The sequence below is a fragment of the Acipenser ruthenus genome, chromosome 33 (genome assembly GCF_902713425.1).
Source record: "Acipenser ruthenus chromosome 33, fAciRut3.2 maternal haplotype, whole genome shotgun sequence".
Lineage (NCBI taxonomy): Eukaryota > Metazoa > Chordata > Actinopteri > Acipenseriformes > Acipenseridae > Acipenser > Acipenser ruthenus.
In genome coordinates, this window is record NC_081221.1 from 1,012,602 (window position 1) to 1,035,780 (window position 23,179).

Consider the following 23,179-nt stretch of genomic DNA (forward strand, 5'->3'; position numbering starts at 1 on the left):
CACAGCGGCCGCCGGCCTTGAAAGCGCACAGCAGAGAGAGTCAAGGGGAGAGGGTACGACACGTATAACATTGCAATACAATTGAAATGACGAGTTTATCACTCAAGTCCTCATAAACACCTCGACGCAATGACGCAATGCAGTCCAACCAATAACTTAATTAAAAACTGCTTATTAAAACAGTTAGGAAAAGTGGTTTTTTTTTTTTTTTTTGGCAATGTAAAAACCATCAAACGGTTACATATCATCATACCCCCCCCCCCCCCCCCCCCCCCCGTAATCTGAGGCACGATGCTGGTGCTGTTCTGTATTATAACCCACACGACCACCAGCCACCCTTATGTCTCATGTACCCGACCCGCATTCTTACACTGCCTTTTCATCAGCCTGCTCCGAGACGGAGCCAGCTGTGATTGGCTACGCGGCGCCCTACCCGGCTCCGCCTGAGTGGCTGAGAGACTGACAGTGATTGATGGCTCGCTCCCTGATTGGCTAGCCTCCTGAAGACGTCGCCGTGGGCTGGGTTAGAACCTAATTAGGAAAAGAAGGGCGGGGGGGGGGGGGGGGGGGGGGGGGCGGGGAGGTTTTTAATGTTGGAAAAAATTGAAATAAACAAATGGTAACGTTTAATACTGTTTTTTAATTTCTAATGTACTCTAAATGTGCATTTGTTTTAACTGAAGGAATAGCTTCGTCCCGTCAGCTAACTCTTACGGAATTTAAAATGAATACAAAGTAACTGTCCCGAATGAAAGATTACTTCCATCCTTCCCTGTCTGAAACTAGAAAAGAAAAATCCGGGTTCTTGAAGTCTTAACACACATGCCACTACTGACCACAAGGGGGCAGTAACAAGGTGCTACTACTGTGTGGCTACAGTATGTGGACTTGATTTATTATACTTTTGCTCTTAAGTTTGCACACTTTCTTTTTTTTGTTGCATCACAGCAAATGAAATAAAAGCATGATAAACACACACGCTTCTAGTGTAATATATCGAGGGACATATGCTTATAGATAAACACAGCAAATGAGACCACTATCATGCCGTTGAGGGTAAAGACAGTAAAAGCGTTGTTGTACTGGTGCAAGCCTGTGGGCATTGCTGGTTTAAAGAAGTCAAAGTCATTGTTTAGAACTGAGCTAGAAACCGCTTAGTCCCGTCTGTTTAAAAATACTGCATACGTTCTGAAAGACTGCAGGGCAACTGGTTCAATCACAGTGCTACAGAACTGTGTTAAACTTTACAAACATGTTTTATAAGCACAGAAATACAGAGACACTGCAGGTTTCGCTCTTCCGTTTTCAATTTAAAACTGTTTTGTTTATTTTTTTTATAATGAAGACGGCTTTTTATATATATAGTTTGCTGTGTTTATTAATATGCTTTACCAGACCTCTCTGTGCTTTACAAGGCTTGCCTATGCTTTACCAGACCTCTGTGCTTTACAATGCTTCCCTATGCTTTACCAGACCTCTCTGTGCTTTACAATGCTTCCCTATGCTTTACCATACCTCTCTGTGCTTTATTACACTTTGCTGTGCTTTTACTGTAGGGAATTTGTTTTATCAAGGATCATGTGTTAAACTCGCACAGTTGCCCTATTATACTGCCCATGCATGGCAGGTTTGTGTTCAAAGTTAACATGCGGTCCTGGCACCCTAAATGAGCACTGGGGTGCAGCAGCACGCTTCTGTCTGACCCGGTGCTGAACCTGTGATGGAGAAAGCGTTTCTGCAGGCAGCCAGCGCTCCTGCATCCTCTCAATGTCACAGAGAGCCTTCAGGCAGGGCTGGTGCGTTTGGTAATCAGCTCTGGAAAGTCGGCACTGCACACACATGGCCCCTGGACCTGTTTCCTGCAGAGGGCACGCCACCGCCCCTCTCCAAATAAACAGCCTGCCTGCTCGGGTCGTTTGAACTCGCCATCTGCCCAAACAGAACCAGCTAATAATAAATTATGCTTTTCCTTCAACAAACAACACCGCACCAGCTCCTAATATACACACACACATATATATATAGACACATACACAGACACACACATATATATAGACACACATGTGTTTTGAACAGTATTATATTTTATTATGTTGCTATGAACACAGTACTACTACTACTAGTAGTAGTAGTAGTAGTAGTAGTAGTAGTAATAGTAGTAGTAGTAGTAGTAGTTAGAGCCAATAAAAGCAGAAAAAAAGTTTGCATTAAAAATGAGCACTCATGCAAACCCCCCTCCCCAATATTGTGAAACGGAAGCCAATCAAAAAAGCGAGAGGCCATGGCTGCTGTGGCAGGAACAGATAAATAAACCAAGCTGGGTTAGATTTATTAGTGGCCGTCGTGCCCAGGTCCCTCTGGAGCTGAGCGCCGTGGCACTGCCGTCCAATCCCTGCGCGTCGGTCCACTCACTATCGCTTAGCTTTTCTCTCCCAACACTGTCCCCCCTTTTGGGCCTAAGGTCCCCCTGCTTTCTCTGCTTCACCCTTTTTAAAAGTTCACCACAGTAAAAGCACAGCAAGGTGTGATAAAGCACGCTGAAAGCATAGGGAATCATTGCAAAGGACAGAGGGGTACAGCAAAGCACATTACAAAAGCTGGCACAGCTCAATAAATGATGTTAAACGCAGGGCATAACCGTGGGGAAACGCATGTCCTTATTTCTCCTTCTTTTGATTATGGTCTAATAAAATATCAGAACTTTGCACAGGAGCTGAAGCTAGTGTGGCTCCTGCAGCAACACACGCGGATGCAAGTGAATGTTTGATGTAATTCGACAGACTCGCCAGCAGAGAGCGAACACAGAGTTCAGTTGCGTCGTCCATTGCGCGCTGTCGAGTCACTTGGCTGTGTTACAGACAAGTCGGTGTGCAGATGGCTCGCTGTGCCATCAGACAGATTGCTGCCAAGGTCAGGGCGCCACAAAGAAGGGAGACTCTGGTGAAATTAGAAATTAAACCGTTTACAGTCCGATTGAAATGTACTGGTGTCTCCAGCCAAAAATGAAATTGACTTGGCAGACGTGTCTGTACACAGCGGGGCAGAGAACCAGGGCCAGGAGCCGCCCCAGTAAACGCGCACTGCGTCACGGGCTGTTCATCCAGAGAAAGAGAGCGAGAAAAGGAAAGAAAGAGTGAAATAGAGAAAGAAAGAAAGAGTTTTCTGGAGTGATCATCTTCTTGGCTGATATTATTATTATTATTATTATTATTATTATTATTATTATTATTATTAATTTTTATTTACAGCCAAATATTTAAAGGGGGAGGGTCTTTTTCTTCCAAGCGATCCAAACAAACTATTCATCATGTTGCAATGCAGCAGCCCTGTCCTGTCCCTGCTGGGGAGGGAAGAGACTCAGCATGCTTCGGATTCCCGATTAACCTTTGCTGTGATTTTTTTTTTTTTTTTTTAAGAAATGCCAACGCATGCAGAGAACGGGCGCGCCAAACACAGCGTGAGCTGAGCTCACCACTGCACTATAAAAATGGCGGATTTTGACCCATGAAAAACAGACCAAGTTTAGGGCCGTCGTTGATAAGTAATTGGCCGTTCTGCGGTTCGTCCTATTCTGTTCCAATCTTGGTATTTTAAAGGGAATCACATTGAGCTGTAGTAGCACAGTTACTGCCTACATTACCATCAAGCACCCGGCTGTGAGCTGACCCAAAAGACATACTGCAGTGTACCGCCCAGCACCACCAGATGGCGACAGAGTGCAAGACGCGAAATGCTTGAGTTTCACACGCTCCACAGTAAGATAATGAAGTCCGGATAATTAATCAGTCATTCGTTACATTGGGAAATAATTCATAAAGTATTAAAATAACATAGCTTTTTTATTGTTTTATTTAATGTAGCATCCTCAAACGTAGTGCAATCCACTTTATACATGAAGTGTCTTCAATTACTTACAGATAATTACAATGTTATTGTGCACAGCTACAATGTACTTAATGTGTGAATCTTTTTGCACCACACATGTAAGCACACAACTGTATCAGAAAAAAAGGTTAGGATTATATCGTGCAAAAAAGATTCACACAATAAGTATATTGTAAGTAACTGTGCACAATAACATCGTAATTATGTGTAAGTGTGCATGTATTTACTAAGTAACTAGTATGTAAATACAAAGTAATTGAAGACATGTAAAGTGCTAACCCAAAATGTTAGGAATACTTTTTTTAAAAAGGTTTTTAAAGTGAAGAATTCTGCACATAGCTTGAATCCTGCAGCCTTTACGAAGATGACACAAATGCTACATGGTGTTCAATTCATAACTTTATTTTCTTTCATATCTCGCTCGCTCCGGCATTTTTCTGCGCCCCCCTTTTTTGACAAGTATATTTAAAAAAAAAAAACACATTGTCCCACTCTAACAATAAGCCACCACTCTACACCTCTGTGTGTGTGAGCGTCACCCTGTATTCCGAGCAGTGGGGCCCCTGTCAGTCACCCTGTATTCCGAGCAGTGGGGACGTGTCGGTCACCCTGTATTCTGAGCATTGGGGACCTGTCTGTCACCCATGTGTTTCTTTATCTTATTTTATTGTGACAGGGAGGTGTGATCTCAGAATGAAAACTGAGACAAAGAGAAGAGGACTTGCAGAAGCAGTGATTCAATCTGCCCATTGTTCCTGATCGAGATGAGAGGGGTTCCTTACTGCAGCCCAGAGAGAGCAGTTGACATGCCGTGGAATACCAATCATGGGGGGGTGGGGGTGGGGGGGGGGGGGGGGTAGTCAACGAAGCATTGAAGCCTAACCATGTTCAATACGCTACATTACTTTCCACGTTTTTCCTAATAGGTAACATTAAATTTAGTGTGTGTGGGTGTGTCTCTTCTTGTATAGATATCTGCACACTGGGAGAGAAGCTTATAAGCTTATAAAAAGAGAGCTTATCATAAAAAAGCCATTCACACAGGCACACACACACACACACACACAGGGACACACACACAGGCACCAAGATGGTTCAAGTATGCAGATCTAATTGTGTGTGCTGGAGCCCCTCTTGGTGTGTGTGGGGGGGTGGGGGGGGGGGGGGGTGTATATTCAATAATAGGCATGTCTGTCTCTCCCTCTGGAGGAATAGGCAGACAGTTATAGCATGCAAGTTCTTCCACATTTTATACAGCCTGGGGCTGTAGCAAAGGTTAAGAGGTACAAGTGTTTCACTGTATTAAATATTCCTGATTAAATACGAAACTGACTCTTGTCAATTCAGCCGTGCAAATTTGAAAACGCTCACTGCAAGTTAACCTTTTAAAAAGACCAGCACATTCTTGTCTCTTTTTTGTTTTAACGTTACCTAATCCTGCCACCACAAAGAAGTATTCTCCAGTATGCTGGTGACTGTAGTGAGCTGACAGTAATATACATCATAGATCTATTGTGTTGTCATTAATTTATAAATGGAGCCCTACATTTTAAGGAAGTTATTTTCCTGTATCTGTCTGGTAGAGCCTCCCCAGCTGCACTGCATTGAGCATTAGAGGTTTTCTTTCTGTGAAAGATGTGGGTTTAGATTTATATATGTATGCATGTTAAAGATATATATTTGAAAAAAATATGTTTGCATTATAAGATTGCATGTGTGTTATTTAAAAATGCAATACAATTAGTTCTAAAAACTAAAAAAAAAAAAAAAAAAAAAAAGAAGTATCCTACAGTGTCTTTGATCACTGCATGCCTGGATGTACCATGCTAAGTATCCATCTACTTTATAATGCAAATACTGCATGATATATATATATATATATATATATATATATATATATATATATATATATATATATATATATATATATATATATATATATATTTTCTTTGCAGGTTCAAAACAAGTAAAAAAATATATATACTTTACAATGGCAACCGAATATATGCTGCCAGAACTACTCCCTCTTCAGCCCTGGTTAGTAATAGCGAGCCATTCTCAATAAAAGAAAACAGTTTTGGTTTATTGGCCACCTACTCTGTTAACAGCCGTCTATTACAGCTATTACTGTTACCCCTACCCTGATTTGCATATCATGATGTTCACTGACCCCTCCCCTCCCCACTGTCTTGTGTAATTTCCTTGTAACGCGAATGTTCTAAACGCACAATGTGAATTCCGTGTTCCCCTTAACATTCCGAATTGCACGAGGCGACTCTTCAAATACACAACGTTCCACCAGGTAATAAGCAGAAAAATATCATTAGAATAATATTAAAAAGCAGAAACAAAAAAAAAAAAAAAAAAAAAAGTATAAATGCTAACTTTTTTAATGTATATATTTTTAACGCAAGATTTTTGTTTTTTTGCAAATTTTTCGGAAGACTAAGTGGGACAGATATCTAAGATGGCAATCCTCAATATTGATTTGTTCTGTAAACGTTTGCTTCATTATAGTACTTTAAACACCATTGAAAATAAAAGAGTGCAGTGAAACTGCGATTATCCGAACCTCGGTTATCCAAACATCCCGGTTATCCAAATACCCTGGTTATCCGAACACCCGAATTATCTGAATACCCCGGTTATCTGAACAACCCTGTGTCAACCTGTCCTGTTGTGTGCTGTGCTCTTCTGCCCTGCTTGCAAATAATATATATGGACCAGCCCTCAATCTCTCGTATCTACAGAACAGCACAATGCTGTATATACTTTCAGGCAAAGGGGTGAATTGTATCTGTTTAGGAGGTTTCTTGCGTGGTGAAAATCATGTACAAAAATGTCACTGTCATAATTCGATTATTAGAACTCCCCCTGGTCCCACTCACTATCAGATTGTTTTACTGTATTAAAAAAAAATGTAATTTTTTTTCTGAGCTGATTTTCCTTTTATTTTACCACCAAGGGCTGTACATTTTAGCAGCTTTAAATAGCGTGATTCTGCAGGACTTTCCAAATGCGAATCCAAGTGCAACAAGAATGAGCCAAGGGAATCATTGATTCTGACATTGTCGTTTGATACTGCATTTTAACATTTAAGCAAAAAAAATAAATCAAATAAATCCATAATAACCTGCATCAGAGATATATAGCACGGCTCGCTGTGTTTAATTAAAACCAGCCACACGGTACTTTAAAAAGTAAACATTCTAATTAAAATAATTGTGTCTAATCACCTGACTGTGATCGAGCTCTCCTTTGACAAGTAATATAAATAAATAATAATTTCGTGAAGGTTTTTTTTTTTTTTTTTGAGGTTATCCGCGAAAGAAAAACACCAAAAGAACTATTTATCATTCCGAAGTTTTGAAAACAGATTGCATTTAATATTAAACATATGGGAGCACTTACTGTGAATCTTAAAGGTGTAGAGCTCCATTTGGGTTTGAGAAGTAGATATTAATACCAGCACGGCCATAACACAAAAAAGACACCCGCATCCTAATCAGGGGTGGGGTCCATTCCTATTTTTCCATTCCAATTCCATTGTCGATTAATTTTTAAAATCAATTCCAATTCCCATTGTCTTTTAATCTATTCCGACACATCATTGATCAAAATTGCAATTAGCAGCATTCTGTTGATTTTTTTAAAAAATTGAAGCCACTGTGTGTTTGTTAATTCAACTGGCTTCAAATGAAGCCATTGAACAAATCACAACAATTATTATGTCTGCGAAATATCAATTCCAATTCCTTCGAAGGAAACGGAATTGGGAATTGATTTTAAAAAGGGACTGGAAATGAAATGGGAATTGAAAACCAGGAATTTATCCCAGCCCTGTATTATGGTCATAAATACCCACCCGACTTGTAGTTCATCAACATAACAGTAATAAAAATACAGAAACACCTATAACTGTTTTACACACTCATTAGAAAATTGTGATTGAAGTTTTACAGCTGCTATCAGCCTGCATTTCAATATGACAGCAATATTATTTGGATTATAGGTCAGATTGGGTTAGCTGGGTTTATTTATACTACCCCCCCCCCCCCCATAAAAAAAACACAGGGCTAGGTTAAATAAATGATAAGAATGTGTAAATCCAAGATGGAAGTATAGAACATTCTTATTTGAATCTTATGTCTCTTATTCATTTTCCACCTATAGTGGCTTTCTTAAACATTCCGTGTGTTTGCAACTAAGCAGAATTCTTAAAGATAAGAGACATAGACATTCTTATCCTTTATTGAACTGAGCCCCTCATAGTGACAGCAGCGGACCTTTACTGAACCTAATAGAGAAGGGAAAAGGGCATTGAATTGCTGCAGCAAACCAAAAATGTTTTAGGGGTGCAGGAATAAAAGCCAGGAACAAAAGCCAGCAGGCTCTTCTGTGATTGACACAATTTGTGAAGCGGCTGACTCTTTCTTTTTTTTTTTGGAAAATCTTCCCCTTTTAAAGCTCGGATCAATAGGCACAAAAGCCTTTAACCTCCTGGATTGTGGAATTCCCTGACTAAGGGAACTGAAATCCTTTTTTTACTCCATTCAGTTTTTTTTGTTCTTCTGTTTGCCAAAGCGAACGAGCAGCTGCCTGCAGACAGCCCTGAACGATGTCTGTCAAGAACACCACTCCAGGAAGGCCATATTGCATTATTGTATTTAATGGCAGGCTCGAAATTAAATCTAAGTTTACAGTCGCTGTCATTGCTGCACTTTGTAATGGCTACGATCCCAATGCAATTGTTGTTGGGAGCTGTGCTTGAAGTACACACACACACACACGCATGCATGCATGCACACACACGCACAAACACACACACACACACATGCACACGCACGCGCACACACATAGGCAAATATTAGCAAAGCCCAGTCTTCCCCAGTCAGGAAGGGAGTGTGAAATAGTTCCCACACAGAGAATATACAGAGAGAATATCCTCTTGGTCGGTTACAGGATTTGGGTCAATTCCTGTTTTTCAATTCCAATTCCCAGTTCCCTTTTAGTCGATTCCAACACATCACTGCAACCCAAATTGCAATGGGCAGCACTCTGTTAAAATTAGCTTTTCACTGTGGTAACACATTACTTAAAATGAAGTCACTGTTTGTTAATTAAATTGGCTTCAAATTAAAGCAATTGAACAATCACAACAACCATTATGACTCTAAAATCTCATTTGTTTTTTTATTTATTTTTTTTCCCAGAAAGGAAACATTCACACGATAAAGTTTCCAAACCAAAAATAACCGACCCAGATACATTTGTCTGGGGGGGGGGGGGGGGGGGGGGGGGGGCTTGTAAGGGTTGTGAACTTGCCTCTTATTCCTCTTAGAATCACAATGGGTGATTTTTGGAGTTTTGATGTTTAAGACAACGATTAAACTCAGCTGAGCCATTTGTTCTGCGAAATTACCACACATTTTTATCCTTTTTTAAAAAAAAAAAAACTCTTTATCAGAATGACTAACTTAATACAGATCCGGAATTATACTTTCCCAACACTGCAAACCTCTTTACAGCTCTAGCAAAGACAACTCCTCTCAGAACTGCAGATAACTCCACTAAAACAAAACGCAGACCGCTGTTTCAGCCCAGGAAAGATAAATCCAGTTACAAAAACACAGACAGCTAAAAATAAGAAAAAGAAAAACCACATTTCAAATATGTACAGGACATTATTTGAAACTATTCGATTATCTTAGAGTAGTACTTCTCCACTTTTTCTCCCTACATGGGCTATGGTAGAAAAAACTGCAGGCTAACAAACTGCAGTTGTAATGCATTGCGGCCTGTCGTCTGAGAAGTCTGCGGGAAGCTGGGGGGCTGGGATAGGGAGAGGGGGGCTGGGATGGGGGGGGGGGGAGGGTAGTGTCTCGGCAGTGGAGCTCCGTTGCCAGTATTCCCTACAGTTCCTGCTTTCCAGACATGCCAGGGAGCCAGCCCGGTTAATCAACAAAGAAAAAATTTACAGGGCTCCCCTGGGAGACAGGCGGGGTCAAAGGTCAGGAGTGCAGTCCCTTCTGGTCAATTAAAACCCATTCAAGCTTCACAGGACCGCCCCCTTCTCTCTTTTTATACCTATCTGTTTATCTCTATCTATCAATCTATCTTTCTATTTTTAAATTTATCTGTCTGCTGGTGACATTTAAAAAATAATGTCCATGAAAAATAACAAAATACAGTGATTGTTGTTTGTAATGTAATTTACTGTGACATTATTTACAGAAGTATAACTACATTCACATGTGTTTTTCTTTCTGATTCTGTGCAATGATAAATCTGCTTCCTACTTCGTGCTAGCTCTCTACCTACCTTTTAATTTTAATTTGCGGATCACTCTAATACTGATGACTCAAGTTAAGACTTTTTTGATTAATATATGAAACAAAGTTTATTTTCCTTAATCTGGGACTGCTTCTCCAGTGTGTCTAGTTTTGTTTTATGTGGATCACATTCAATTATTTATATAACACTTAATAATCTTGAAGAAAAACAGAGCTATATAGGGGATATGGTCCAATTGCAATACGTGTTGAACAAATTATATAACTAAATACTTGAAAACACTACCCTTTAAATTCCTGTTGGACTTTCTTCTGGTGTTCATAAATTCAGCTACAATGTGTCACAAGCTTTCAAGGCTTGGGGTTAATTATTGTTCAGTTAGTCCAGCTATAAGGTATCACATCTCCTTGTCTTTGTCTATCATCTCTGGACACAGGGCTATCAACGGCTATGACGTGTACAATGTGAACACAAATATAATATGATGGGGTATCCCTAGCGGTGCATTTGTTAATCATATACTGTGAATAACATCTAATCAAATGATCTGCAAGGTAATATGCATGGCCCAGGAGCAAAGGGCAGTGAAAGACATTCTCCCCCCACCCACCCCTGTGCCCCCCCCCCCAAAAAAACAAACATTTATTTATCGTATAGTATGGATTACACAACAGTACAAAGGTTAATATGGTGAATCTACTGCCTAACTGTTTTTTTTTCCTTATGACTCTTTGAAAACTATCTATCTATCTATCTATCTATCTATCTATCTATCTATCTATCTATCTATCTATCTATATATATATATATATATATATATATATATATATATATATATATATAGACCAAACAGGTAACTATATTTATTACAGTACAGGCAAAAACTAGAAACAACTCAGACTCAATTTTAATTATGGCGCTGCCGTCCTTACAGCACTATTTAAAAAGTATCACTGCGATAAAGATAGCTGCTGTTTGCTTTGTTTGCATTTGATGTAGTTTCGTTAGCATTAAAAAAAGCAATTGCACACAGCCATCATGATGTTTCTGTTGTTTTTATTATATGGTACTTTTGTAAAATCTCCATCTGGATAAGATAATCATTACAATTAGTGTAAACTGCAGGAAGGAGGGAGCAATTGCTATTCGGGGTAGTTTCTTATTAGTTTTATTCTGTTAAAAAATGTTGTTTTCCTTTCTGCAAATGTGTGTTTGCTTTAAAACAGGCCCCAGAAGACCATCCTCCCTCTCACAGTCTTGTTTTTTTTTTACATTCTCCCTGTTTTTAAATCTGCATTTGAACTGTTTGTTGCAATCTCACAAATGCACACACACACACACACACACAAATATATATATATATATATATATATATATGATATCCGCTTGGATAGAAACACAGTTATTTTTCCCTCTGTGAAGCTGCTTGGCTTTCTTTCTCTCTGTTTTTTTTTTTACAGCCTGATTCTGTGCAGCACAGCTCATTTTATGATCCTAGGCGCTACGCTGCATATTTTTTTTCACAGTCCGCTCTCTTTAATTTCAAAGCCTGGGAACCGCTTGAGAGCCCTCCTTTCACACAGCTCTGCAGGGCTGTAAGTAGGGCAAAGCGAGACCAATATAGTTATTTTCCCCCCTCTCCTCTGAACCGCATTCACGAGCCTGTCACTACCAGAGAAGAAGCAATAAAGGTCACAGACTTTGTCTGGAGCATAACCTGTGCAATATGCTGCAGGAGCAGCAGCAGCAGCAGCAAAGGCAGACGGCTCTCCTGCGCGGAAAAATAATGGGGAAGGAATGAGGAGGAAAACAAAAGCAAAACGAGTTCTCGACCCTGGAAATGAAGAAGAAAAACAACAAGAAGACGACGAGGAAGAAGGAGGAGAAGGAGAAGAAACAGAGGTAAGAATGTGTGTCCTGCAAAGTTGCCAGGTTTTTTTTTTTCAGTTTTTTTTTTTGTCACGAGGATAGATTGTAATTAAACAGGGCTCGACTGTTTTACAGCACGGGCTGCAGCTGAAGAGAAGAAAACAAATGCAGGCTGCCAGGGAGAGAGCAGACGGAAATTCATCACCAGCAGCCGGCCTCCACAAGCCAAGAATGGAGGTCTATACCGACCAGGTTTTTGTCTTTGTTTTGCTGTTTTTTGTATTTTTTTAATTGCCGTACGGTTCTGTATATGCATCCTGTAGCAGCACGTTGTATGTTAGTAGAATTTTTTATTTTATTTTCTTTATTCAGCCCAAATGTGTTCGTGACAGGCCTTGCTTTTCTTTTAGTAAATGTAAAATGGATATTGTTTTCAAAAGTATTTACTGGCCCAGCAATTGTATGGTACACATTTTTTTTAAGACTATTGTTTTTTTTTTAAAACATAGAAAGTGCCTTGTTGTACAGTTATACATATTTTTATATATATTCTATTCTTAGACTATCTTTAAAAAAAAAACTTGCCATATGTAGCACATCCTTAGGTGTAAACAGGTTGTCCCTTAGATGACTTGAGTAATTTCTTATGCAAATAGACCCCTCAATATGTATTTTGTAATGCAGAGTTTCAGTCGATGGCTCGTAGGTGCTTGGTTGGTAGGTGTTTTCCCCAACATTCTGATAAATAATGGCTCTGTGGGTCATTCCCAGGAACACACTTTGCTGCAGAACTTGAATTACAGTCAGTAAAACACTATTTGCATATCCCTCTGGAGAAGAATGAAATTTGAACCCACCCGCTGGTTTGTCACATTGAATAGGTACTGCCCCAGCGGCCCTACGCCCTATTGTTTTTTATTTATTTATTTTTGTCTAACCCCAGTATATATGCTCAGAAAAAATCATAAACTTCCCAAATATTAATTATCTTCTTTCTTTTTCTTTGCATAGGGATTTGATTTAGAAGCTAATAATCCGGATAACTTGTCCGATTGCGACTCCACTAGAGAGGTAACCCGAAACATTTCACGAATACAATGCTGCTTTAAAAAAAAAAAAAAAAAAAAGACTGCTGTTTTCTGGCTGTTTTACACATTTGGCACGTCGACAAGCAGTGGGTTCATCCTTTTTTTTCTTGCTGTTACAGGAATCTGATTACCTGCAGTCAAGGCCTAAATCGGAACTAATTGCAATGGTTCTGTGCATGCAAAGGGAAATGGAGGGTTTGAGAGAACAAATACGCTGTCTCACAGGTAAACACACACACACATGTACTCCCGTATGTGCCCTTTATTACAGCTATTATCAAGTTATTTTAACTCATGCATTCCAATTCTCGTTCAGATTTACTTTGTATACACTCAGATGTTTAAAGCTCTCCTGTGGGCCCAACAAAGCTCTCAAACACTCTCCAAATACAGCTGGCACACCAGAGTGTAACCATAAACCTGCCCCCATGCAACACTCTACCCACAGTGGATGGCACATTGGTTCCACGTGGTATTCCTAACTGATGTGTTTCTGACATCCGCTTACGACACAGTGTTGCAGTGGGGACAGGTTAACGGTTACACCCGGAAGTTCGAGAGCAGACATGTTTGAGAACCACTGAGCTGTTTTTTTTTTTCATGTGATGACTGATACAGAAAAGAGTATAAAAAACAAATCCAAGAAAAAGGAGAAGAAGAAGAAGAAGAAGAAGAAGAAGAAGAAGAAGAAGAAGAAGAAGAAGAAGAAGAAGAAGAAGTAGAATATGAAGATATTTGTTAAGATAAAATGTAGAAACACGAAAAAACAACAAACATTTTGACAAAAAAAAAAGAAGAAAAAAAAAGACCTCAGCTTTGTCATTGAACTGAAGTTCCTGTTCTAGTGTTTGCAAATTTTGCACTGTTTGAGGGTTTAACAGTTTCGGATGATTGGTTGATAAAAACCGTGATGTCTCATTCAGACCCATACCTTTGAAAATTTCTCTTTGAATGTATTTCTATCTGTGTCTTCGACAGCTTGCGGGAAGCTAGCCCGGAACATCGAGGCTCTGATTGAGAAAACTCAAACCTGGGTGAGTGGAGATGACAGCAAGCAGGACGTTCAAACGGACGGTCAGCAGGCACTCATTCCGTACGCGATGCCGGCCGCTGTAGTGGTCAACGGGCAGTGGGTTGAACAGGCCTCCCCGGGAGAGGGGGTTCTGACAGAGCCGAGGCAGGAGCCACAGAGGAAAGGACTGTACGTTCTCCCTGAGGTACGGGCACCGGACCGGAATAAATTTGGAAAAACACAAAAATACAAATTTTGTAAAAACACAAAGTTTACAGTTTACTTTTTTTTTCTTGACATCTGAAGGAGTGCTTTTGTCTGAAATGTCCTGAAATAAATGCTTTCTTAAATCATTTAACCCTTTTAATTTATATTTAATCCATAACTAAAACGTTGCTTAAAATGATTATTGCGATGCCAGTAATATTTTGGTTACCTTAAATGTTTTTTTGTTTTGTTTTGTTTTGTTTTGTTGTACTTCAAAATACAACACTAGAGATAAACTGCAGCATCCTGTACTGTGCTACGGGGCATGCGGTCTGGTTACAGCCAGACCATTGAAGTGAGGGGGTGAAAGTAGCACTTAGCTGTCATATTAGCTATTAGTTATTAGCATATAAAAAATAATGAATATCAAGGCTTATTTGCATGGTAAACATGATTTCCCCATGACTAAGACTGTGCACTAGATTAGCTATAGATTAACAATAGCTTCCAATGTTTCCCCATGCTTTAGGACACCTTTCTGTGCTTTAATATATATATATATATATATATATATATAAAAGAAAAAACAGGTGGGGAAAGTTACCTTAAAAGGAATAAAAAAAAAGACTGTAAATAACAACGACTAAAAGAAATCCCAATGCTTTCTGTTCTTTTTTTTTAGTATATAACGCAGGATCTTCTAGACCACTGCAACACGACTTCGACGGCTCAGAAACTGACCAATGACCTGTTGCGAGGGCTGTACGAGAGGGAGTGCCTGGCATCTCACTCCATCTCCGGAATCGTTTACAACAAAAAGGGATGCCCCAAGCCAGCCCTCCCGGCAGACGAAGTCCAGGCTGTATTAAGTGAGCCAAATTCACTACTTAATGAGCAGCAAACCTCGCGCCCCTGTGTGAAAACATGACGAGGGCTCGGTTTCAATAATCTGGAGGTCTAAATCAATCTCGCTGGTGCTTTCCCTCCAGCGACGTCAATTCATTCATTGACCTCCAAATTAGCATAACCCTTCGGTCTCGATTTTTTTTTTTTCATTATTTTTTGGGGAAATTAAAAAAAAAAAAAAAAGGTTTGTGTGACCTCTATGGTTCGAGAACTTGCTGTCGAAACTTTTGAAAAAACCAAAAAACATATCTGCATTGTAAAATAGATATAGATAGGATATTTAACATGGTACAATTGTGCACGCAGTGACTGAAGGGGAGATAGTAAAAAGGCCCTTTCCTAGAGTTGTATTCCACTGAACGATTGCTTCGTCCTGCATACAGTAATTCATGCTTTTTTTTAATGCGTTTACAGGAACAGTGCAGCATTTTTTCCCTGGAAAGACAGATGCTGAAATTAAAGGCTACATCAGGCAAAAACTGCAAAACGAAGCCAAGAGGCTGAGAAGAAAACCACAGCCTCCCGAGATCAAGGACAGCTGAACACCTCTGTCAAGGAAGGAAGGAAGGGAGAGAACCCTTTCTACAGAGACTGTGTCTTGAAATCAGCCTGGCACACCACAGAATCGATCTGTTCTGCTGTGTTAGACATAAAACATAAAGACATAAAACAGTAAAGCAAAGGAAATATATAGTATATATATATATATATATATATATATATATAGATAGATAGATAGATAGATAGATAGATAGATAGATAGATAGATAGATAGATAGACACACACACATATACATACAGTATATTTGTGGTCCTCAAAGTCTGTGATTACGCTGCGAGTCCACAGCTTTGAGGATCACTGATATGTAAATATATTTGCGGCTCCCTTTAAAAAAGTCAACAGAACAGCTTCCATTTTCTATCCCAGATAGCACAGGGGGTGCCTCGTATGCTTAAGTATTCATTCCCCATCCCACTATTTTTTTTTTAAAATAAATGACTGTTTAATAAAAAAAAAAAATTAAAAAAAAAACGTACTTAGTAGTAACCATTGATTCCTCTCTGTATGATCTATGTATCTTTGAAGTTTTGCTTCCTATGTTGATTGTCCAGTACCATGATGAAGTCTCCTGTTGTTTAATAGGACTCACTCTGTTCAGGGACCAAGGCTGACACTGCTGTTTAACCTGCTAATAAAAATAAATAAAAATAAACCAGTTTTAAAAATGCTTCGGGGATTATCATGAATGAAAACCATAACAGTTTTTTTTTTTTTAAGAAAAGGTCTAGTGCTGACAATTTTGTCAGCCTGCTAAAAATCCAATCCTGTAGCAGTTCCAACAGCAATAGTTCCAGACGCTGGTTTTGTCAATTCTTCATATTGCCTTGTGTAATAAACTCCACCGCTTGTAAAAAAAAAAAAAAAAAAAAGACAAAAATGATTTTTTTGTATCTTGTCTGCAGAAAATTCAGTGTGTAAAACAAAGTTAGAGACAAGCCAGTCAAAGGCAGATCTCATTAGAGAATGACCAGCACCTTTTTTTTTTTTTTTTTTTTAATTAACTTTTCATTTCTGCTTAACGAGGTGTGTTATGCAGTTATGGGCCGTTTAATTGATTGGTCTTTGCAATTGTGCTTTAATTCGAAAAGAAAGAAAGAAAGAAAGAAAGAAAGAAAGAAAGAAAGTGCCTATTGTGTGAATCATTTGGAAGAAATCAATACAAATCTTCTTGAGGAATTTAAGATTCTTATAATGTATACAGGTATATACATTGCTGGTGAAAATGTAATTTATCACTAACTTAGCTAAATAAGTTTTTTTAGTGACAAAAAGCACAGTTATCTGACAGAAAGAAAGAAAGAAAGCGAGATTCAATGCCACTCATTTACTTTGATTTCCCGTTTGACCTCTGACCGCTGCACACCTTGAAATGGTCAGTTTCATTTATGATGCTGATGGAGCCTGTGCATCCTATGCCATCTGCACAATGGCAAGAGAGCCGGGCCAGGGGGAAGGCTGGGAGAGACGTCTTAAAATATAGGCCTATCCAATTACAAAACAATTACTATGCGGGGCGGAGCGAGTCAGCGTTCGTTTAAATGGTGATAACGGAAATGTAGTTATGCATGAAAACTTGTTTTTAATGAAGTTCCTATTTTTTATTTATTTTTATTTATTTTTTAAAAGAGAGACAATGCCATGCTAGTGTGGATTGTCTTTCGTTTTATAACAGCGACTGCCCTTCAGCAGCTAAAATGCCATGACAGAGTCCAGAGAGCTGTTTGTTTTTTAAGAATTAGTTTCAAATAAAAGGCATGTGGGGCTTCGTGGCAGAATGTTCAGCCCAAAAGGTTCTGAAGTGGCAAGTTTGAGAATCAGCTCATGTTCTGTCTGCTTTCTGGTTGCGTGTGTTCCATAGGACCTGCAAATTCCACGGACAATGCCATCATCACAATTCCAGCTTCCGTCTTCTTTAAATACCATGGTAACTATAGCTCGGTAGACTTTTGATAAAAGTTATTTTTCTACCAGGCTATATGAAGAAGGCGGAAGCCGAAATCTTGTAGCTAATTATTTAAATAGTTCAGTTTATCAGTGACTTTTCTTCTTCATGAAGTATTATCTAGTGATTACTGAGTATCCTGTTGGATCCTGATTCTCCTTGGATACAGAGAGATGTTTGCTGTTTTGGAATTCTCTGTACTCTATTATATATATATATCAATCAAGGAGAATATATATAAGTAGTTTTAGAAGAAATAAAATGCGATAATGAAAAATACAGAAGAATAGTGGAAAATAAACAGACTCAATACCGGGATGCTGGAAGGTTTAAATAGAAAGGAATACTAGACCGTTACTCATTAACTATGTAGTAAATTACATCACAAGCACATTAATAGATTTAAATTGAAATAAATGGGTGTAGTTACCATGGCATCAAAAGTCTACCTCCACTGTTTGTTTTCAACACACTTCCCTTGACAAAGGCATATATATATATATATATATATATATATATATATATATATATATATATATATATATATATATAATTATAACCAATAGAGTTATAACACACAACACACACACACACACACACACACACACACAAAAATAAAAAAAAAGTAGAAAACAAACGCAGTGTCGCACAGCGCGGCACGATTACACGCCACATTTATCCTCCATTTGTCAAATGGATCCCTTTTTTTTTTTTTGGAAAACAACAGAAAAGATGCAAAAATTGGATTTGGAAAATCATATTGCGGTGGCGATGAGTGTGGGAGGGGAGGGGTACAACTTTATCTTATGATTAAGTAGCAATCTTTAAAAAAAATAAAAAACTGTTTTAAATTGCATTTCGTAATGTTAGTAGTTTAGACTTTTATTAGAAACAGCGGCAGCACAGACACTGTAGTGGTAGCTTTTTGCACAAGGAGTGAATTTTGGAGGCAGTAGTTTAAGTCTCTCAGAGGCCTTTTTAAAAGAAAAAAGAGCTGCATGTGTGGGACCTCTCTGTGTGTGTGTGTTTGTTTCTGTAAAGTAATCTGCTTTTCCACTCAGTTTATTGGGCTTCTCTTTCCACCCTTCCCCTCTCTCCCTACACCTTTTGAATATGAATAAGAATCCAAAGGAGTACATCATGGGCTATTTTCATGTTGCCTTTTTAGTTGTTTGTCATTTTTGTTGTGTGTAAATTGAGTACAGAGTAGAAAGTCTCTGAACCACCCCCCCCCCCCCCCATCTCCCCCCTCCGGGACCACATTAGAAGCACAACCACAATGCGGGCCGTATGGTGAGTGCTGAAGAGATGGAGGTAATCAATGAGTGAGGGAGACAGGCCTTCCATTGACAGCAGGAGGCCTAGGCTGGTTGCTACGGCAACCTGGGCCTGCTGGGCCTCCTCAGCCTGGGCCTTGCCTCGCTTTTCTGCAGCCTAACATCTGCTTTCCACTGGGATGTGGGGAATTGACGGAAAGAGCAGATGAGGACCCTTAAAAAGCGAGCACAGAGAAAGAGAGCAGGAGGGTGGGAGGGAGGGAGGGAGGGAGGGAGGGAAGAGAGAAAGAGAAAGAGAGAGAGAGAGAAACAAATTAGGCCCCCCGCCCAATGAGGGGAGTGGAATTTATTTATTATCACGAGGAAGAGGTTGTTCCACAGAGTGGTTTGATTAATGTCCAGGCCTCCATCTTGTCAGTCTGTTTTGGTCTCCTGAAAGGAAAACAAAGCACAGGGGGGTCTGATTTTAATGGGAGCCGCTCTCTCTCCTTTTTATGTTGCCTGGGCCTGTCTGCGGTGATTGATAGCTCAGACAATGATTGGACAGACCCCAGCTATCCAGCTTATCAGGGGTATCAGCTGTAGGGTGGGGGGGGGGGGGGGGTGCTTGAGTCAGAACGAGAGGCGGAGGAATCAGATCCCTCCAATTACAAAGGAAGAATGAAAAGAAAGAGAGAGAGAGAGAGAGAGAGAGAGAGAGAGAGAGAGAGAGAGAGAAGGACAGCTTTGCTGTTTTCTTTTTTTTTTTTTTGAAGATCTGCAGACCTCTACCTGTTATTAAGATAACATCGCCAGCGTCAGTTCTCTCGCTCTCAGTTCTTATCTGGGTCAAGGCCTTTTTTTTTATTGTTTGGTTTGCAATCTCTGTTTCCCGAAGCCAGACCCCTTGTTTTTTATATGTGTTTTATTTATGGGTTTTTTTTTATCTCCAATTTTGATAACGTACCAAAGTCATAAAGCAACCAGAATGGATAAAGATGGGAGAGGAGAGTTTGTGAAACTAGAGAAAGATTACTTATAAGAGCAGTTTAAATAAATTAAATTAGCGGGGGGGGGGAATCATTTTTGGAATGATTTCCTATCTATGTATCTATTTTATAATGCAGATCTGTTTTTTGTTTTGTTTTGTTTTTTTAAAGTTACGGCAGGGGGCAACTTCTCGAACTCCATAGAGTTTACACAAACTGTTTTAAAATGTCTAAAAATGTAATTTAAAAGGTCTGAGTGAAGGGGATAGATAGATAGATAGATAGATAGATAGATAGATAGATAGATAGACAGATAGATAGATAGATAGATAGATAGATAGATAGATAGATAGATAGATAGATAGATAGATAGATGGGCAGCAGTGAATCACAAAGTTATAATTGCATTGAAGGATCTAGACAACATACAGAGTTCGTTGGGAAAGTCACGTAAGGCGATGTGTCATCACATTGGTTGATTATAACATTTTGACGTAACATAGCCTAATTACGACTTTTTATTCGTATGGACGGAGATCCAGCCCTTGTGTGTGTATATATATATCAGTGGTATCTATATTGTATAGCATCTGTCTTTGAGTGCCCTCTCAGCCTGCTCTCTGGGGATGCACACTGTTTGTATACCTAGGCAGAGATTTGGCTCTGGTCTGTGAGGCTTATTAGAGTGCTGCTGACTATGACAGCGTGCAAATCACATGGCAGCTGAGACACAGGGAGTCATGAACGCATCAGGATCCCCGGACTAGGGGACATCGACGGGACATCTCGTCAGGCTCAGACTGGGTTGGAGAAACAAGGAATGATCCGGCTTAACTGGAAATGAAAATAAACAACATTTCAAAATGCCTGGAGAGATTTTGTCAGCCTGCTAAAAAGTACAGTCGTGTAGCAGTTCCAACAGCAATGGTTCCAGACACTGTTTTTTTTGTCAATCCATCATATTGACTTGTGTAATAAACTCCACTGCTTGTAATCGCGTTTCAGTATTATACAGTTAGCGCTTAGGGTTGTGTGTCCTAAGACTGTGAATCTCTGGAAATCAGATGACAAAACCTACAACGTGTAGAATCAGAAATTCTTACTTGTTAAGTCAACGGCCAAAGATGAACATATTTTATTGAGTTTAATTCTTGCACCATTGGTTTGGAGTTAAAGTTTAATGAGGGTATCCCAAAGCTGATGGTTTTTTTTTTTTTTTTTTTTAAATAATGAGCTAAAAACCAAAACGTGCCCTTGTTAATTTCTGTACAGCGCTACACCTCAAACAACAGCGCAATTCTAATTTACTGTTAACGTGGCGTGACCATGAACGAACTCAGCTCTCGTTCATATGCATGCTGTTATTACAGATGGTGATTTCAGGGCTGTGTCTTGGGCGAATTCAAAAATATAGAAAACGCTGTCTTTCGGGATTACGATTACAGCAGCTTGACTTAGATTGCTGGCAGAGACAGCCTGTTAAAAATAGCTTTGCGATGAGAAGGGGGGGGGAGGGGGGGGGGGGGGAGGAGGGGTCAGCAAATTGAATTGGTTCTGCTTTACAAATTTAATTTACAAAGAGGGAGGCCAATAACGCAGATCTCTAAACCCAATGCCCTGTTTTGTTTTTAATGGAGAAATTGATTTTTACCGCCCTCCGCATTGTACAGAGATGTGATGTTTATTTGGCACATTAAGAAAGAAAGCTCTTTGTCCTTCTGCTTACATAACCTGATTGCCACATTGTAAGCTGGTGGGAAATGTGAAGACGTCTGTCAATTAAGCAGCGACAGCCTTAATTCTGATTGGCAGACAAAACGAATACCCAGAAGTCAATGTGGTAAATGTGCTTCACCGGCGTGTTTGGGATGACAGGCGGTTTTGTTATCTTGTGAGTGCAGGACAACACACAGTTGAACAATGGTAGCAGAAAGTATGGTGCAGAAAACAAAACTGAGCAATGCTTTTCAAAGCAGTTTGGATTGATTTGCGAGTACTGTCCATTGAAGCGGAAAACTTCAGATTTTACATGCAATCATGCCGATGGCTTGAATTAATTTCATGATTTATGTAGTCAACTTTTGATTATAATTATTTAATGGCGGAACTGAAAGTATCCAATATAATCACAACTACATAAATGTGAGTGTTTTACACAGCAGGGTTGAATAGGAGGGGAGGGTACGATTGTGTTCCGAAGAATATGGATTTGACGAATGGAGTAAATTTTCAAATGTCAAACATCCACAGGTCTGATGTAATCAAATTCAGTCTAAATGCTTGTATGAAAATGTACCACTGTAAATTTGTGTGGTAATTTTGCAGTCACCCCCAACCCCCTGCTTTTCCCAATGGTTACACTCCGCATTTACCAGTTTACCATGTTTTTTTAAATATGCTTTACAATATCTCTCTGGTCTTTACCATGCTTACCCCTTTCACTGTGCTTTGGTACACTTATTTAGCTTTGCTTTTACTGTGTTAAACTTTTAAAAAGGACAATCGCAGACTGAAAATAGATATAACTGCATAAAAACAAAACAAAGGGCAACATTTAACTTAAGAAGAACACAAAATACAACAAAAACGCCCAATGCAGAAACCAGTTAGACAGTAACAAACTGGGTTCAAGAGAGGGTTGGAACCTGGTCTTCCAGACAGCCGGAACTACCATGTGGGGTGTAAACAAACTGGACGGCCAAAAAGGCCTGCTCTATAATAAATTAGAAGGCGCAGAAGGCAGCCCGCGGAGGAATGTTGTAAACACATGCTTAGGAATTCCACCTTAATTTAAAGCAGAGCATTGCCCTGGAACCCTGAACCATTATTAGGAGGGGAGTCTGTTTCTAATTTTCCTGAGTTGCTCAGTTTCTGAGCAAGTAGCTGGAAGGGGCTGAGTTAATGCTGGGTTGAATCCACTTAAGAGAGGCCATATACTAGCTGGCGATAAATCCACTGTACCACTGGCTGTGTGCATGTATGACCAGGATGCAATCGACGATTATACAGGGAATGAACCGATACCTACAGTGACTCAAGAGTTACCACAGGTTCAGACCAGCAAACAACATTAAGATGTCCGGTTGCATTTTTATTATCTGCAAAGGCATATCTGCATACCTGCCACCTGCATGCCTGTTTATTGAAACCGACAGTTTTGAAAAGACTT

The 23,179-nt window shown here is 39.5% G+C and overlaps 1 protein-coding gene across 4 annotated transcripts; it reads left to right on the forward strand.

Annotated features, from left to right (window-relative positions):
* Positions 1-11,631: 11,631 nt before the first annotated feature.
* Positions 11,632-16,488, forward strand: si:ch211-194k22.8 (uncharacterized). Of its 4 annotated transcripts, none has more exons than XM_059006736.1 (7): positions 11,632-12,081; positions 12,166-12,300; positions 13,060-13,119; positions 13,256-13,361; positions 14,115-14,353; positions 15,038-15,224; positions 15,676-16,488. In XM_059006736.1, exons 1-7 carry the CDS (start codon positions 11,977-11,979, stop codon positions 15,801-15,803), a joined length of 960 nt encoding a protein of 319 aa, XP_058862719.1. In that variant the 5' UTR covers positions 11,632-11,976; the 3' UTR covers positions 15,804-16,488. The 4 variants fall into 4 exon arrangements, with proteins under 4 accessions (XP_058862719.1, XP_058862720.1, XP_033911457.1 ...); XM_059006737.1 differs by having other exon boundaries at positions 12,166-12,285; XM_034055566.3 differs by having other exon boundaries at positions 11,640-12,081; positions 12,184-12,285.
* The last annotated feature ends 6,691 nt before the right edge of the window (positions 16,489-23,179 follow it).

What these genes read in the sequence shown, in the direction of transcription:
- si:ch211-194k22.8 (XM_059006736.1), top strand. Translation starts at nt 11,977, where the DNA reads ATGAGGAGGAAAACAAAAGCAAAACGAGTTCTCGACCCTGGAAATGAA. An exon ending in ATTGCGACTCCACTAGAGAG is followed by an intron (nt 13,120 to 13,255) that starts GTAACCCGAAAC and finishes TTGCTGTTACAG; the next exon opens with GAATCTGATTACCTGCAGTC. An exon ending in GACTGTACGTTCTCCCTGAG is followed by an intron (nt 14,354 to 15,037) that starts GTACGGGCACCG and finishes CTTTTTTTTTAG; the next exon opens with TATATAACGCAGGATCTTCT.